The sequence below is a fragment of the Microtus pennsylvanicus genome, chromosome 4 (genome assembly GCF_037038515.1).
Source record: "Microtus pennsylvanicus isolate mMicPen1 chromosome 4, mMicPen1.hap1, whole genome shotgun sequence".
Lineage (NCBI taxonomy): Eukaryota > Metazoa > Chordata > Mammalia > Rodentia > Cricetidae > Microtus > Microtus pennsylvanicus.
Window position 1 is genome coordinate 65868056 of NC_134582.1, and position 19473 is coordinate 65887528.

The 19473-nt window shown below is 40.6% G+C and overlaps 1 protein-coding gene across 3 annotated transcripts in view; it reads right to left on the reverse strand.

The window, feature by feature from the left end:
• Positions 1–11195, reverse strand: part of Psma8 (proteasome 20S subunit alpha 8) — a 36057-nt gene extending 24862 nt beyond the window's left edge. For 2 of the 3 annotated variants that reach the window (XM_075970893.1, XM_075970892.1), the window contains exons 1-2: positions 11094–11195; positions 2273–2399 (exon numbers count right to left, since the gene is read on the reverse strand). In XM_075970893.1, coding sequence (XP_075827008.1) covers positions 2273–2399; positions 11094–11195 — 229 coding nt within the window. Of the gene's footprint in view, positions 1–2268; positions 2400–11093 lie in introns of all 3 variants that reach the window. The other variant, XM_075970891.1, reaches the window with a different exon arrangement.
• Between the last annotated feature and the right edge of the window lie 8278 nt (positions 11196–19473).

Consider the following 19473-nt stretch of genomic DNA (forward strand, 5'->3'; position numbering starts at 1 on the left):
ATTTATTTTTGGTTTTTTGAAACAGGGTTTTTCTGTAGCTTTGGAGCCAGTCCTGGAACTACCTCTTGTAGTAGACCAGGCTGGCCTTGAACTCACAGAGATCCGCCTGCCTCTGCCTCTCACTGGGACTAAAGGCGTGCCCAACTCCACCCGTCATGACTCTTTCTTTAACTATAAAACTTACAAAATACTATGGGACAGGAAGCGGTTCAGTTGCAAAGTACCTTCATCACAAGCATAAGGATCTCAGTTAAGCTCCTGGCACCCACATGAAAAATTGATACAGTAGGTCACAGAGCAGCGTTAGCCTTTTTCAAAGTTGATCAATACTTTGATTTTCTAACCATTAATACTGACAGTGCAATTTCACATAAATGAATAGAACAAAATGACAGATATTAAATTAATTTAATAAAATGACAGAAATTAAAGTAATTTCTGAAATAATTGGAAATTCTGTGCTGTCTATAACAAAGACAGGATAGTGTTCTGCTGCTGTGAAGAGACACCATGAGCAAGGCAACTCTTTTTAGTTGGGGAATTGCTTCCAGTTTCAGAGGTTTAGTCCATTATCCGGGAGCATGGCAGCACACAAGCAGGTGCTGAAGCAGTAGCTGAGAGCTACGCCCTGATCCTTAGGTAGAGAGACAGAGAGAGACTGGGTCTGGCTCAAAGCCCACCCCCAGTGACACACTTCCTCCAGCAAAGCCACACCTCCTGATCCTCCTCAAGTAGTGCCACTCCCTGATGACCAGGCCTTCAAATACATCAGACTATGGTGGCCATTCTAATCCAGACCACATGTACTAAACCAAATTCATTGAATGATTTTGTTTTAATGAAACTCAAGTCAATATTTCAAACAACTTTTAAAATCAAATATTTTAACTCATATAATTCAAAGACACACTAATTTGATGTATTTTGAGAAATGGTGCTAGAAAATATTATCTTTGTTTCCCATAATGAAGTCATTATGTTACAGGAGTAAAAGCTTTGCATATAGGTAAAAACATTGCACATATATATGTGTGTGTGTATACACATAAATATATACATATATATACACACATATACATATATATGAGCTCAGGTGCTTCAGTGTAAAGGTTGTGGTGTGTGGCTGGTGACATGCATAGTGAAAAAGCACATTTGTTCACATGTGTGTTCACAGCCAAGTTTGTAGAGCTGCTTCATGCAACACAGGCAAGCCCTTCTAAAGGAGCTCTGACTCATTATCTGTTTTGTTCTCAGCTAATTTCTGTTTTTGTGCATTCTGAAACCTTTTACTGTTGTCAAGTTTTTTCAACCTCACATTTAGTTGGGTCACAACTCACAGTTTAAGAAGTTGAGACTTAGCATGCATGAGGTCAATCTGTAGCTCAGCACACGCAAATGTATCCCTCCCTCTCTTTCCTAAACTGGGCTCACCAGTTAAGAGTTCTTGCACAACATCAAATTTAGTTACCTACACCTACACGTTGGGCAGCTCGTAACTCCAGCTGCAGGGAACTGAAACCCTCTTCTGGCCTCTGCAGGCATCTACACTTACATGCAGAAACCTACACACATATACATATAATACAAATATAAACAAGTAAGTAGACTCATTTAAAATTCTATGTTGGGGAATATTATTTTCAGACCCCCCAAAAGAAAAAAATCCCTCAGTAATTTTATAAATTCTATGAATTATAAGTTCTTAAGTTATAAGTAAGGAGGCCATCTTCACATTTACGCTCTAGCTTTCAAAGGCCATTGTAAGTCTAAAAGAACACGCCCCATAGGGAGTGGCATCATTAGGAGGGGTGGCCTTATTGGAGGAGATGTGGCCTTGTTCTTCGAGGAAGTGTATCACTGTGGGGGTGGGCTTTGAAGTCCCCTTTGCTCAAGCTACACCCAGTGAGGCACAGGTTGCTCTTCCTGAGGACCACGTTGCAGTGAACTCTCAGCTCCTTCTCCAGCACCATGTCTTCCTGCATGCCACCAGTGTCCTACACTGATGACAATAAACTAAACCTTTGAAACTGTAAGCTAGTCTCAATTTTCTTTACAAGAGTTGTTTGGTCATGGTGTCTCTTCACAGCAATAGAAACCGTAAGACCACGAGAAACCACAGTTTATAGAACTGAGGCCTTTTAAATATAGGTGACACTTTGTTTTAAACAGAAATAGGTCTGACTACAAATATGGTTATATTGTGTAGTTACAGTAAAACAGTGGCAATGGGACAACCGTGCTGGCCCACTACAACATTATATATCATACACACCTGCAAAAGCCATGCAGACGTGGTCATCGAGGGCACATATTTTTCTCACAGTTCTTTCATCTTGAAGTTTGGCCACTGATTTTTTTTCTACCCCAAGCACAACTATATTAGTTCCTCGAATTCCAACCTGTAAAGCCAATTTTAAAAAGTAAATTTAAAGTAAAAATGGACCAATTATTCTAACATGTCAAACAGGTTTCTCTTTAAAACAATAAAATAGCCGGGCGATGGTGGCACACGTCTTTAATCCCAGCACTTGGGAGGCAGAGGCAGGAGGATCTCTGTGAGTTCGAGACCAGCCTGGTCTACAGAGCTAGTTCCAGGACAGGCTCCAAAGCCACAGAGAAACCCTGTCTCGAAAAACCAAAAAAAAAAAAACAACAAAAAACAAAAAACAAAAAAAACAAACAATAAAATAAAGAAGGAGCTGTGTAGGAAATGAGAAGATTCCTAGTCCCCAGCCACAAGACAAAGAAGACCAATAGAAGAAAATACAAAGAAAATAAAATCAGTGGTAAATCTATGCAAGAGTCTTAATCTTCCACAAAACACACAAAAATGACACCTAAATGTTGCAGTGCAAAAGAGTTCCACATTAACCCAGAATGGAGTATAGCCAAGGTTTATTTTTTAGAGGATAAACTCACAGAAAGCGTAGTGCTGGAACCAAATCCAGCAGTCAATGTGCACATGTAAACTTTTACATCTGCATTTATAGTACATAAAGCCATGCCCAAAGTGGGCCAGTATCTTAAAGGCTCTTGGCTGAAGGAGTTCCCACACTACCTCCCCGTTATGCCTATACTGGCAGTTTGTCAGTCACTTTCTTCTGTGCCCTGCAAAATGTCTGGCAGACTTCTATGAAGTAGGAATCCTGAAGGACCATCTTGTTTTTTGGAAAGTTCAATAGTCACTTTTCTGTGGTTCCTGGATGTCCAGTTTATACAGTATATCATCTCCATATCATCTCCCCCTTTAAATGAAAAACAAACATTTACAAACAATAATTTTGGGAAATTGGGTGTAGTTTTTGAGATTACTTCCTGCTGATTATTGTACGAAGTATTCTTAGGGTTCATGGAGAACTTTGGGGGAATCTTGTTTCATCAAACCACATTAGCCTGGAAGGGATCCACAGGTTCTCATCTTCAGTGGAAACAAAAGCAGAACCTCTTTTCCAAAACAACATATACTTAGACCCAAAATTTGAAGACAACATACCTTTTATATATATAGGTTTAGCTTAGCAGATACCAGAATCAAATATTTCTCTGTAGTCAAAAAATTCAAAAAAAAAAACACAGTAAGATACATAATCCAGACTCTCTGTGTATATTTCTTCTTTATATGGCTTATTTTTCTTTATGTCTTTAATCTACAACTGTCTGTACTTTTATATTACTTTTACTGTCTCTTTAAAGACTTTTATTTTTTTAACCTATTTCTTTTTATAACTCTCTATATTCTTTTTCTTCTCTCTCCCAAGTCTACATACATTTAGTGTTTGAATCTGTCTTATTGTGTATCTATAATCATTTTCTGATCAGGAGTGTCTTTTTTTTTTCTAAATGCTAAGCATCATGGTTAGGACTAAGGCTGCTTTGCCTTTTGGCCCTGCTCAGTCCAACATTGTGTGGTGTAGAACAATTCTATATTCTGTCAATTATGTTTTAAATAAACTCTAATTAATCAGTAGCCAGGCAGGAAGTACAGGTGGGACAACCAGAGAGGAAGCAGAGGTGGGGCAATGAGAACAGGAGTATTCTGGGAAGAAGGAAGCTCTTTCCACAGTCCTGTCCAGACACTGAAGAAGCAGAATGTGACCTACCCCACTGAAAAAGGTACTGAGCCATGTGGCTAACATATACTAGAATGGTGGGTTAATATAAGTTATAAGAGTTAACAAGAAGCCTGAGCTAATAGGCCAATCAGTTTTATAACTTATGTAGACCTTCTGTGTGATTCTTTGGGACCTGGTGGGAAGAGAGAAACCAGGCAGGACAAAAACTCCGACAACAATTGTGGAGGAAGGTACATTTACCACCAGTTCTGCGAGACATGCTCACATTACCAGCTCCAGGGATGCAACAGGTCTATGTCACCATTAAGCAATTTCTAACATGCTGCTCACTGACCCCATTTAAGTACAGGACCTCCTGAAAGAGTCAGAGTTTGTTTTTCCAACATGAATCAGGAAGCTGGATCTTAAAGAAGCTATAAATTTTTTTGCAGCTAACATTGAGTCAGGAAGACTTCTCTTAAAGGAGCTATGTCTCTGCTTGCTGCCGTGGATGTAGTTGCCCCCACGCTGGAGCCATCTGTAATCAGAGACTGTGTGTTAATTTCCCAGCTCCCCAGACCTGAATAATCACACAGAAAGTATATTAATTACAACATTGTTTGGCCAATGACTCTAGCATATTCCTAGCTACCTCTTTCCTCTATCAATCTGTGTGTTGTCACGAGGCCGTAGCTTACTGGCAAGGTTCCTAAAGTTCCGTGTGTCTTTCTCCTTAGGCAATTTGTTGGTGGAGTCTGCTTGTTCGTTTCCCAAATGCTCAGACCCAAATAATCACATAGAAACTATATTAATTACAACACAGCTTGGCCAATAGCTTAGGGTTTCTTATTGGCTAGCTCTTATATATCATAAAATGATCCATTTCTATTCATCTTTATCGCTACGAGGTTGTGATCTACCAGGTAAGGTTCTGTCATCCTTCTCCTTCGGCAGCTACATGGCATCTTTTTGACTCTGCCTACTCTCTATATCTCTGATTTAATTTCCTGACCGGCTTTACTCTGCTAAGCCATTGGCTTAAACAGTTTTATTCATTAACCAATAAAAGCAACACATATACAGAAAAATTTCCGACATCACCTAAATATACAACTTTAGGAGAATGAAAAAAGATGTAAATCAGTATTAGCAGAACTAATATTGATGAAAGCTTCTATCAATATTGATAGAAGGTTGGGTCTGGGAGAGGACCCTTTGAGTAAGAAACTTGCTGTATGACAATGAAGACAGTATTCACACAAAGGTCAGGCATGCCTGCAAGTATTTGTAGTCCCTGGGGACAGAGAAAGGGGGATGCCAATAACAAGCCACCTTGCCAGCCAGTCTAGTTGACATGGGAGGTGTCTGGTTCAGTAGAGGCCCTCTTTCAAGTCAAGGTGGAAAGGGGTAGAATTAAGGTGCCTGCTATTCTCCTTGACCTCCATATATGCACGTACAGGTACACATACCTGCACACTCATGTATACACACCACACAAGACAACACAGACACAATGAGGGCAAAAATTCTTTTAAAAATAGTTTTCTTATTTGTAGGTTTAAAATATAATTACATCAAGGTAAGGGGTTGAGGGAGCAGTTCAGTGGTATAGCACTTGTCCAACAACTAAAGGCCCTGGATTCAAACCTCAACATTAGAACTAAGTTCAGGAGATAAAATACCACAAAATCTTTCCCATACAGCTCAAATTAAGAGGCCCAAGAGTTAGGGGCTTGCTGTGCCCCAATACATATATTGAAATGCAAATTCCATGTATTAGAACACAGGGCCTTTGAAAGGTGATAATATTCTAAAGGTGGAACATTAATAGGCTGAGTTAGTATCTGTAATTGTTAATATCATCATCTTGATATTAAAATCACATAGGAGATACAACTATAGGCATTCTTGGGAGGGATTATCTAGATTAAATTAAGTGAGGTAGGAAGGCCCTCAACATAAATGTGGGTGGTACTGTTCTAATGGGCTGGGTTCCTGGACCAAACATAGAAGAAGATAGGCTGAAGATTTTTTTCTTTTTTCTTTCTTTCTTTTCTCTTTCTTTTTCTTTTCTTTTTTTTTTTTGTTTGTTCCTTGAGACAGGGTTTCTCTGTGTTACAGACTGCCCTGGAACTCACTCTGTAGACCAGGCTGGCCTCGAACTCACTGAAATCTGCTTGCCTCTGCCTCCTAAATGCTGGGATCAAAGGTGTGCATCACCGCTGCCTGACCTGATTTTTTTTAATTTTTGATTTACATAATTTTATTTAGTTTAATGTGTGGGGACAAGCTTATACAATGCATACATGTGGAGATCAGAGGACAACTTTCAGGACTGAGTTCTCTCCCACCACTCTGTGCTTCCTAGGGGTTAAACTCAGAGTATGAGGGTTGGCAGCAAGAATCTTTACCTACAGTGTCACCCCACAGACCTGTTCTCTGCCTCCTGATTGTGGATGCAGTGTACTCAGCTTCCTCAAGCTCCTGCCAATGTGACTTACAATACATACAATACAATAATACATCTGGACTGCAGCTTTTCCTCTCTATCCACTCCTCCCAGTTTCTACCCATCAACCACTTCCCCTCTCTCCCCTGAGATCCACTGCTTTTCTGCTTCCCTTCAGAAAAGAGCAGGCCTCCCAGGGATATCAGCCAAATAAGGCATAACAAGATTCAATAAGTCTAGGCACAAACCCTCATAGCAACCTACTGGGACTAGGCAACCCAATAGGACGAAAAGGATCCCAAGAGCAGGCAAGAGTCACAGACACCCCCAGTTCCACTATTAGGAGTCCTACAAAAACCACAAGCTAAACAGCTGAAAATAAATATGCAGAGGATGCATGAAGGCTCCGTTATTGTCCCTTCAGTCTCTGTGAAGGCCTATAAGCCCTGCTTAGTTGATTATGTAGGCTATGTTCATCTGGTGTCCTCAAACCTTTGGTTTCTACAATCCTTTCTTCCCTTCTTCCTCAGTGTTCCCCAAGTGCCACCTTATGTTTGGGTGTGGGTCTCTGCATATGCTCCCATAAAGCTTTTTTTAAATTTCTGTGAAGAATGTTGGAATTTTGTTAACACTATTTCCACTATATTAATTCTTCCAATTTACAAGCTTAAGAGTTTTCTCCAGCTTTAAGTGTCTTTTTTGTTTCTTCTGTTTCAAAGATTTTATTGTAGAGGTCTTTTTCCATGGTTTATTTTAAAGGATTTCATTTATTATTGATCTGAGAAAGGGTTTCACTACACAGTCCTAGTTGGTCTTGAACTCTGTATGAAGACCAGCCTAGTCTCAAACTCAAGAAAATCTACCTGCCTCTTCTGCCTAACTACGTATGATACACTTCCATCCCTTTGTAAAGCCTACCTGCTCTGCCTCTTCCTTCTAAGTAGGTATGATACACTCCTGTCCCCTTTAAAAGCCCACCTGTGTCCGCCTCTTCCTCCTAAGCACATATGATACACTCCCATCCCTTTATTTAAAGCAACTATGTATGGCATTGTTTCCCAATTTTTTTAAAAGAATGATTTTATTTGAGCATATGATAAAACATTTTTTCTCAGCAATTAAAGGGGAAATGTAATATTTACCATTTATTACGCTACAGAAAAGCAGTATTTAGAAAATTAATAAATACCTTTATATAAATGAATCTTAGAACCTTGGAAGAAACTCAAAATCAATAGAGTGAAATAATTAAATTGGGCATGGTGGCACAACCTTTAATCCCATCACCAGGAAGACAGAGGCAGGCAGATCTCTGTGAGTTCAAGGCCAACCTGGTCTACTGAGTGAGTTTCAGGGCAGCCAGGATTACATATTCTTTTTTTTTTTTAACCTTCTTTGAGATAGGGTTTCTCTATAGCTTTGGAGCTTGTCCTGGAACTAGCTCTTGTAGACCAGGCTGGCCTTGAACTCACAGAGATCCACCTGCTTCTACCTCCCCAGTGCTGAGATTAAGGGTGGTGCACACCCATCTCCAGCTGGGCATTCATGTCATCCAGTTCTTCATCTCCCCACACCTCTCTCTCTCTTCCATCTCCCCACCATGTGCCCTCTCACCACAGGGGTGCCTAACCACCTAGCACCAGGGCTCTTGGCTGGGTCACAGGAGCTACCTGTACTGCCTGCCCCAACCACAAGGGATAGTGTGTGCCTGGCCTAGAACTTGGTAGTACTTGGTCTAATGGTACCTGATTGCATGGTGCCCACAAAGAGCCAGATTCCTGGTTGATTGTGGCTCCTGCAGACCCAAAAGTCTGGGGAGGACACCATCTGTGTCCATCACCATTCAGACCCGTGTGGAGCCAGTGACTCCTGGATGATCGTGGCCCCTGTAGACCTATTTATTTTAGATTTAACATGTCAATATAGACGCTTGTAGCGTAGCTATAAACTCTCAAAATCACTCACTGTTTCTCCTACGTCATGCATGGTATGCTGCTTCTAAAAATTTACTTTCCTTTTTGGTTTCTTCTATGACACAATTGTCATTGAGCAGTGTGTTGTTCAAACTCTACAAGTCTGTATATACTGAAGTTTCTATTATTATTTATTCTTTTTCCCATGTGGTCAGATAGCATTCAAAATTGATCATAATTTCCTAGCATTCTTAGGACTTCCTTTGCCTTCTGTTACACAATCTATTTTAGAGAAATTTCCACAGGCTGATGAGACTATGCGGTCTACAGTGTTCAGATGGAATAGTCTATGGATGTCTGTGAAGTCTCTGTCATCTATGGTGTCATTTAACTAGAACTCAGACAGTGCTCTTAGCCACTGAGCCATCTCTCCAGCCCCAGTATGAAGATTCTTAAAGACAATAAGGGCTGAGAATGTTGCTCAATACTAAAGCACACATGTAACATGCATGGCCCTGGCCCTGGGTTTGACTTCCAACACAAGAAATAAAAGACACAAATCAACATTAAAGAAGAGTAAATACAGGCAGTAGTGTGCACACACTTTTATATCCAGCATTCGGAAGGCAGAGGCAGGCAGTTTTCTGAGTTCGAGGCCAGCCTGATCTACAAAGCAAGTTTCAGGACAGCCAGGCTACACAGAGAAATCTTGTCTAGAAAAACCAAATGTGTGTGTGTGAATGTGCTTCCTTCTTCCCTGTACAGTGTTAGAAATGTTTTCAGTGAAACCAAGAGTTTACCCCTTAATTAAAGAAGTAGATGACAACCAAGGAAAACTTTGAAGGCTAAGACTACAGCGATGTGATCTGATAAGGGAAAATATAGCCCCAGTAAGAATTCGGGGTCAAGGAAAGGATAAGACAAAAAAAAAAGGGGGGGGGGAATAAATCTTAACTTTTTCATGACAACACTGTGATTCATATGTTCTCTTAAAATTGCGATACTTTTTCAAAATGCCATCCAAACGTATTTTGCCTTTATAGAAAAGGAAACCTAACTAAAAAGAAAGGAGCCCTCTGGCTCCATTTCATGCCATTAGGTGACTATCAAGCAGGAAGCAGAGCCTGTGCTCTTTAATTACGGCCCATATAATTTTTATATTACTAAGTAATATCATGTCTACATAGTGGTCAAGACTGATCAGTCTAGCTTACTTGTAGCCCCTCGTATCTACTGTTTATAGACACGATATTTAACAGCCTAGTTTAATAAACAAACGCAGCTTTATCCTGTGAAAAAGGTCATAGCACCTGCAATGAAGCATAACAATTCCATAAAAAGATGCAAATATAATTTCAGAATCCTGAGGTAAGAGTCTCATCTTCCACTGTATCTTTAAAAATGCCCACTCTAGGTATTTTTATATCCTTACCCTTTACAGCTCATTACAAAGGAACTATCAATCAGTTCTATAGCATCCTTAAAACATTTTAAATGGGCCAGTGTGGTTTCTTATCACACCCCATCTTCTCCCATTACTCCCTTTACTTTAGGCTCTAAAACTCAGGCATTATTTTCTAACCATATGTTACTCACCATGCTGGGGACTATATAACTTTTTGTTTTTATCAAAATGGTACCCTTTGGGTTTCAACTGTATCAGGCTTTCCTTAAACTTAAACTCTAACAGAGCTTAACCAGCAGGCCCATTTAAACAGAAAAATACTTTTAAAAATTATCTTCTTTGTAATTATTTTTGTCACTTAACATTTGCTAGATTACCAATAAAAGTGAATTAACTTCTTTCCATTATCAAGTTGGTTTAGATATGAAAGAAAGCAGACAATTGTAGACTGAGAAATGTTCTGTGTGTTCACTGTGTCAATTTCCAAAACACACAGTGAAAATACTCCTGAAATTTCAGAGGTTTTCTTTCTTTCTTTTTTTAAACTCCTATCTTGCATTGATAGACTAGGACTCGAGAGTCTGGGTTGACAGATCTGTGGTCGCCGAGGCGCCTCTGTCCTTTAACATTTTCATAAATTATGATGATCATTGAACTGTTAAAATTTGGCAGCAGTATTACAGTTGCTTTGAGTATTTAAAATGTTTGAAGTAATGTAGATCCATAAGTCTAAAATGGGGTACACACTCATGAGATTTCTGGTAATGAACACACACACATACACACACACACTGAGACAATTTAATGGCGCCATCTTGATTAGAGTTTCTAACTGTTCCTCTCACTAATGGAGAGTTAGTAGTCGATTTGTCTTGGGATGGGGGTCGGTGACAGACCTGGACAGCCAGACTTTAATTTTTATCATTATCAAACAATGGCTTCCAACATGAAAGAACTTCCAACATGGGTCAGTGGGTCCCTGAGGAAGTGAGCCAGGAGCACTGAGGCAGAATGTTCTAGGTGTCTTTACCAGCTGCTACACACAGGCGCCGTAGTGCCTGGAGCTGTCGTTAGACAAAGGGCTGACCTGTCTACCAGTGTCTGTGTAACCCGGACTGCTGGCCTGAAGCTGTGTCTGCTCCAGGAAAGGAAGTGGTCCTCACACCCGGCCGGTCTGGGGCCCCCTGGCTGGTGCAGCGGGAGGCTGGGGAGCAGCGGCGGCCCGGGAAGCAGCGGGAGCCCGGGGAGCAGCGGGAGCCCGGGGAGCAGCTTACCGCGGTGGAGCCTTTCTTCACAGCTTCCTGAGCATACTCCACTTGGAAAAGGTGTCCGTCCGGAGAGAAGACGGTGATTGCCCTGTCGTACCGAGAAGCCATCACGATGGACTTCGAAGATTCTACCACACCTCAAAAGCCGCCTAGGACGAGGCTGGAGCCCACGCGCCACCACGTGCTAACTCTGCTAACTCCCGGAAGTGGATGCACAGGAACTTGCTCAAGCTCCCAACGGCCTCCAGGAAGTCCCGAGTTCCAGCCTTTGGCCCCGCCCCCAGGTCTGGACGCCTTGGCTGCCTCCCAAGTCCTACTTGCAGAGGAGACCTGGCCTGAAGGATAGGGAAGATGGACTTAACATGTGCTCTTCAAAGGATCTGTGAGTTCGAGGCCAACCTGGTCTACAGAGTGAGTTCCAGGACAGTCAGAGCTACACGGAAAAACCTTGTCCCAAATAAAACAAAACAAAATAAGACAAAACAACAACAAAACTGTAGATGTTTGGTTTGGTGGTAGACTTTGAATCTAGCATATTGCACAGGCCACACACAGGAAGTGCCCCCAAGACACATCTCTAGCTTTTTCAAATTTTGAGAAAATCTTACTAAGTTGCCCAGGGTGGCAAAGAAACAGTGATTTTCCAAATGTTGTTGCTTCTTCCTCCTCTGCCAACTCTGTAAACAAAATGGAGTTTATGAGCAAATAAGACATCGACTCTAGAAAATACTCCACCAAATAATACTACAGGCAAGATCTAAGATAATACTGTTTAATTAAAGAAAAAATTTAAGAGTTCAAAGATGGGCTGGAGAGATGGCTCAGTGGTTAAGAGCACTGGCTGCTCTTCCAAAGGTCCTGAGTTCAATTCCCAGCAACCACATGGTGGCTCACAACCATCTGTAATGAGATCTGGTGCCCTCTTCAGGCATATGTGCAGGCAGAATACTGTATACATAATAAATCTTTAAAAAAAAAGAGTTCAAAGATATGGCTTAAATATGTTTGAAACTGAGCTGTAGAAAATTTATATGTAGCCGGGCGGTGGTGGCGCACGCCTTTAATCCCAGCACTTGGGAGGCAGAGGCAGGCGGATCTCTGGGAGTTCGAGGCCAGCTTGGTCTACAAGAGCTAGTTCCGGGACAGGCAGCAAAGCTACAGAGAAACCCTGTCTCGAAAAACCAAAAAAAAAAAAAAAAATTATATGTAACCTGGTGCAACATTACTGCCTGTGAAACAAGTCCTTGTCCTTATCAGTAAGATGGGAATCTTAAAAATCTCCAGCAATGTGTTGTGAGATTAAAACTTGTTTATAGGTGTAATAACTTAAAATGGTGCCAGGTGGGCACTAACAGGCAGGTACATTTAGCTATTATTACATCACATGTATTTTTTATTAGATACGATTTTCCATAGGGAAGAATCTTAAAATTGTGAAATCAGCTTTAACTAAAAAGGAAAAAGAAATGTCACAAAGACGAGAAACTCGTTTCTCTCAGGTCAAAATCCTAGATTCCAGTAGGTTTCTAAAAGTAGTAAGTAGTCGTCCCTCCCCCTCCAAGGTTCTCGTCCGTGCTTACCACTCTTAAAAAGTTAGATCTGCTTGGGGTGGGGTGGGGTGGCATTCTTGACCACTTTCTCTCTGCACCGATTTTACAGTATCTTGACAAAACAGCATTTGCCAGAAGACATTTGTGAAACATGTTTAATATTCTTGTTAAACATTCACTTTCCTTTTATTAATTTGCTATAATTATAGATTCACGGGAAGTCTCAAAATTGCAGGGAAAGTGAGGGCCTCCTTTCCTTAGTTCAGTCTGATGGATATACTTGCATACCTACATTATCAAACCCAGGAAACTGGCATCGATGCACCTCAGAGAGCTTTTCTAGATTCCAACAACTCCCTGTACCTCTCTGTATGCCTCTCTGTGGGATTTGCCAGGTGTAGGTTGTTATACAACGACCATAGTCAAGGTCCCCTGTGCAAACACACCTAACTGGTCCCCCTTCAGCAACCTTTGACATACACTAATCTGTGTTTCACCTCTATAATTTTCTCTGCCAAAAAGTTTATTTAAAAAAACGAATATAGCCTCCCAAGAAGTTAAGAGATCAATACAGGTTCCTTGTATCAACCAGGTGGTTATACCTTTCAGAGTTACAGAATAATAAAAAAGCCAGGGGTTAGCATTACTGTATTTCTGTACATTTGAAGAAAAAATTATTTTAATTATGTGCATTGTGTGAGCGTGTGTATATACATGAGTATAGGCTTCTAGAGGCAAAAATAGGATGCCAGACCATTGGATATGGACTTACAAGGCAGTGTGTGGTACCTGATGTGGGCTCTGGGAACTAAATTCAGGTCTTCTATAAGAGCAACAAGTGTTCTTAAACACTGAGCCATCTCTCCGGCCCCATCTCTAGTTTTGACTTAAAAGCATTTTGTAAACAGTAGAACTTCTTAGAGGACACATTTCAGAAATACATCTTTGGAATTGAATAGAGAAAGGAGCGAAAAGATGTAAGTCAACTTGACAAAAGGGTGTTTGCATGATGAGGGCTAGAGATCAGAAAGATGTGGTGAGGAGGAAGAAATTGCTATTTTAAACTCCTGTGTGTGTGTGTGTGTGTGTGTTATTTAAATTTTTGTTCAGCTTTGCTTAGTCTACACTTAGCAAAAGTAACATCATGAAACAGTATAATTCCTAGAGGTTTCTGACATTGTCAATCTTGATGACTTGGGCTAACTCTCCTATTAAGAACCACAGCCAGGAGGTGGTGGCTCACAGCACACCTTTAAACCCAGCACTCGGGAGGCGGGAGGCGGGAGGCGGGAGGTGGTGGCAGGCAAACCTCTGTGAGTTCAAAGCCAACCTGGTTTACAAGAGCTAGTTCCAGGACAGACACTAAAGCAACACAGAGAAACCCTATCTCAAACAAACAAAAACCAAACCAAACAAACAAAAAGAACCACTAAAAATACTGAACAAAATACTTTTTAAAAATCCATGTGCTGGGTTGACAGATGGTTCAGTGCTTAAGAGAGCTTGCATAGGACCCAAGTTTAGTCTTCAGCTTCTTTGGCTCACAGCCTCCTGTAACTGCAGCTCCAGGGAATCCAGTGTCTCCAGGCCTCTGCACACACATGCGCAGAATCATGTGAATGTTCATAACTAAAAGTAAAAGAGAAATTTTAAAGTAGATCTGTGTCCGCTCAAGAGAGCTAACAAAAAGCTTTGTGGTGGAGTGATTCTGACATAGACAGGAAAGACAGGCTCAGCTTTCACCCTGGAGGCATTGCCTCTTCTCAAAGCACAGTTAAGAAGCTAAAGTGGGCCGTGGATAGACAGAATTGAAATTCAAAGTCTGGCAAGGTGTTATGGTACACATTTAGGCTTTTGTTGAGTTCCAAAGGTTGTGGTACAGAATCAGGGCAAAAGAAAAATGCCCTGTTCTGTGACTTCTGTGGCACAGGGGCTGTTTCCACACGCCTTCCAATAATCCATTACCTCAAAAGTAAAAAATTCAAGTTGATACACGTGCATGTGTGTGTTGTGTGAGTGTGTATGTGTGTATGCATACGTCATGGCATGCATGTATGTGGTGGTCAAAGGGCAATCTAGAGCGACAGTTCTCAAACCTTCCACCTTGTTTGAGATAAGATCTTCATTCAGTGCTCACTGCTGCATTCATCAGGATAGCTGGCCCACAGCGTCTGTCTCATTTCAGTATAGAAGCGTTGGAATTACAGATTGGGTCACTACATTTAGTTTTTACATGGGCATTGGGGATCCAAACTCGGGTCCTAATGCTTTACCACAGAACCACATCCCGGGCCCCCAAATAAATTGAACAGGAGAAACATGCAGGTAAATTATAATGAAACCTGTGCCACCAATATACACAATTCATTCCACGAGCATTAACCTACCTTCCTTCCTTTCTTTCTTTCTTTTTTTGTTTATTATAGTTATTTAACTTTGAAATATCCATGGAGATTGGCTCAAGTCTAGAAGGCTTTGCTGCCCCGTTATACATCAGAATCAACTGAAAGACTGGCTTGCCTCCTGCATCTGTGAGGCCAGCTGATACGGAAGAACTCTTCTGTTGGTATAGGAAGAAGAGGAGAGGTCATTAAAATCTAGAATAAAAATTAGAAGCTAGAGAAAAGGTGCTACCGTTAAGAGCTCTTGCAGTAGTATCAGGCACCTCCCAACTCCCTGTAATTCCATTTCCATTGTCTGGTGAGCCAAGACTCTCTTCTTCCTCTGTATACAAACACACACACACACACACACACAATTAACACATACTAAATAAATCTTAGTAATCTGCTGGGATAAAAACCAAAATGGTCCAAGATAAGCTAAAGTTGGTAAAATGTATTGTCATTGGAATTCTCGTTGTTTTTCTTAACTCAAAGAATTTAATTGTAATCAACAGTTTTGTAAAATATCCAAATAAAGTTTTCAGACCTACCAGAGAGAGAGAGAGACAGAGATAGAGAGAGAGACAGAGAGAGGAGAGAGAGAGAAATTTTCTTGCAGAGAATAACACCAAGACTTAATTCATTTCAAATTAAAACTGGAAGAAAATCATAGTTATAAAATTGAAATTCCCTGATCTTTGAAGGTGCCTAGAAAATTTCCAAGGACTTTAGATAGTCAAAAATAGAGTAGATCACTAATGATATATATATTGATAAGTATATATATATATAAATTTTTATTTTATATGCATGAGTTTTTGCCTGGTTTATGTCTGTATACCACATGCACACTGGGTGCCTGTAGAGGTCAAAGGAGGGCATTGATTCCCTGAAACTGAAGTTATTGCGAGTACCATATATATATTCAAGAAACCAAACCTGGGTCCTCTACATGAAGAGCTCAAAGTACTCTGGACTGCTGAGTCATCACTCCAGCCCCACTAACTTAATATTTGTCTTTTTGTTGCATAAATATTTATATTAATAGTGCAAAAGAAAAAGTAGGTGATGCTACTGGGTCCGTGGTGTAAACTGAGGCACTAGCAGCAACCTTGGACTAGTACATATGGTATTTCTCATCACACAGCGTTCATGAGAAAAATATAGCAGCTTAAGTTTAGGATGCCCTTCAATTATCTCTAGATTACTTGTTTTATTTTTGACTGTTGAGTAACTGTCTTCGTGTTAAAAATGGTGAAGTGGGAAGCACACAGAAAGCAATCTTGCTGCCTTCAAATAAATCTTATTGGTTTGGAGTAAGAAAGACAGTATGTAGACCCCTGAGTTGAATGAATGAGCTTCTTTTCTCCTGGCTGCCTTTGTACTTGGAAGAATGACTGACAGACCATGGCTATTCCCTTAGGGAGGCAGGCATTTGAACATGAACAAAACGAGCCTGTTGCATCTCAAAAAACAGTAACAGATTTTTATGCCAAAGACAAAATTCAGTCTTTCAGGCAAACTGGGATTTTGAAGACTTTACTCGTCATTATAAAATTGTCAGTTCTCAATAACCAAAGGCTCTTATAATAAGAACGATAGTTATTTAAGCTAGCATTTTTTGTTCAATTGTTTTTTGAGGCAAGGCCTTGCTGTATAGCCCTGGCTGCTCTGAAACATGCTGCATAGACCAGGCTGGCCTCAAATTTCTGATGATCCTACTGCCGCTGCCTTTCTCGTGCTGGAACTACAAGTGTGCACTATATACCTTGCCGTAAGTGTGATTGTTGATGTAGTATATTTTCAAGATATGCACAGTTGTGTGCTAGTATTTTATAATAAAGTTTGATATGAAAGTATATATAAGTAAAAAACATTTAAATGGATTTTAATATAACAAAGTACTTGTGGCGGACTTCTTGACCAGCGAAGGAAGAACGACCACCACATCAGGATTCTACTCAGATCACGCTTTACTGGAGTGCCCTTGATTGATGGGGGACAGGGAACGAGAGGGCAGGAAGATGAGGAACAGGGAGCAAAGGGGAGAGGCAGCAGGAAGCCAAGGGGAGCGGGAAGCGAAGGGAAGGGGCGCACTTAGGCAGTCGCTTAAATAGGAAATTGGCACACGGGTCGCCCTGTGATTGGCTGCCACCAACAGCTGACACCAGACCGCATCCGGATAGGCTCAAGAATCCACATCTACCGCAAATGCGGGAAGCAGCTCTCAGTGAATAGCCAAATATGGAGTTGTTTGTAACAAACAAGACAGGATGTCGGCGCCATCTTGTAATGGCGATCCTGTCCGGCTCACTACAAGTACTAAAGGTTTATTGATATTATTTTAGATCATGAATGTCAACTAATTTGTAGGAAACAATTTCCTGAGTTTTGGTTTGCTGCCAAAGAATATCTAATAATATGAAATCACTGAATAATTGGTATGAATTGTTCAAGAACCACTTCAAGTACTCCTCTGCTTGCTAGTATTCCTGTAAGAATATTTTAGCGGCCAGGCAGTGGTGACGCATGCCTTTAATCCCAGCACTTAAGAGAAGAGAGAGAGAGAGAGAGAGAGAGAGAGAGAGAGAGAGAGAGAGAGAGAGAGAGAGACACGGGTGGATCTCTGTGAGTTCAAGGCCAGCCTGTTCTAGAGAATGAGTTCCAGGACAGGCACCAAAGCTACGTAGAGAAACTCTGTCTTGAAAAACAAAAACAAAGCAAAACAAAACAAAAACATATTTTAGCTATATATTCAACCAGAATACCATATTGTGATAATTTAAATATAGAAGCAGATATGAGAATCTGTCTGTAATTAAGTCAAGTCTCAAAGTGACTCAGTGGTAAAATATTTGCCTAACATGTGTATTGCCTTGAGTTCAGTCCCAAGCACTGGAAGAGAAGGGAAGAAAGGAGCAGCAGTGGCGCTCTTCTCCCTTAAATGATGGTTTGGGGGCGGAGCGCTGGCTCAGTGGCTAAGATACATCCTTACTCTTGCAAAGGACCCAGCACCACATCAGCCCCTCATAGCGGACTGCAACTCCAGCTCCAGGGGTTTCAACACCTCTGCCCTCCACAGGCCCCCATATTCACATGCCCCCCCCCACACACACAAAGAGAGAGAGAGAGAGAGAGAGAGAGAGAGAGAGAGAGAGAGAGAGAGAGAGGAGCACAATTTAAAATGGTAAAATTGTTTTTTAAAATGAAAAATGTTTATAGAAATATGTTAATTTTGTGAGTATGTAAAAAGCATCTTTCATGAGCTAGTATCTAAAGTACCTCTAACTTTCTAATCTTAGTGCACCTTAAGGTGTTAAAAATGTTTTAAGATGGAAAAGCAAGGACTGCAGCTTTGAAAGCCTGAGAGTGACTAGGTACCTGTCAGAAGCAAAGAGCAGCTTGGATACTTGTAGTGTTTTTTTCATACACAATGTCTATGCTTGATCAAAAATAACCAAAGAAATGGTGCACCCAAAGAGTAAGAAGAACATTTGGCACAGAAACAGACCATGAAGCTTAGGACACTTTAATTTAATTGATCTGATATTCATAGATAATAATTTAGTAGATCTGAGTTATGGACATATCAGAGGCACATCTTTAAAACGTAAGATAATCATAATCAAGCAATCAAAGACAAGATTAAGATGCCCAGGCAATGAAAGGTGTAGAAATGAAAAAAACAGGCCGGGCTGTGGTGGCGCACGCCTTTAATTCCAGCACTCGGGAGGCAGAGGCAGGCGGATCTCTGGGAGTTTGAGGCCAGCCTGGTCTACAAGAGCTAGTGCCAGGACAGGCTCCAAAGCTACAGAGAAACCCTCTCTTGGAAAAACTAAAAAAAAAAAAAAAAAAAGAAAAGAAAAAAAAGAAATGAAAAGGATATTAACTGGAGTACAAGCTCCATGGACGGCTTTTAAAGTGGCTCACAAAGATAAAGAAAATGATACAAAACTGGCCAACACTGAGCGGAAGGCAGATGTGGGTAGATGATAGTAAAAATAAAGAAATTATGAAAGTACAGATAGAGACATAAAGAGATGGTGAAGGATTTGACGAGATGTGTTAAAACATCTACTCACATATATACTGAGATGCCAGGCAGAAGATTTACATAATTGAGTAAGAATGATATACAAACGTGCTTCATTTGGAATATTTCAAAATTGACAGTAGAATCAAACTTAAGATTTGATAATAATGTAATATTTGCATAATAAAATTTACACTTAAACAGTAAGCCTGTATGAAATGAAATACAATGAGAAACCTTTAAAAACCATCTGAATATAAAAATATAAAAGACTATCAGCTAATTTCTATAAGACAGAAATTCTCACTGTCTCCATGACATTCTAGTGTAAAACACAGACATCAAATGTGAAGGTAAGTGAAGGCACGCTCCATGGAGGCAGAAGATGCTAGCCACCAGCAGGCACTCACTAAAGGTAA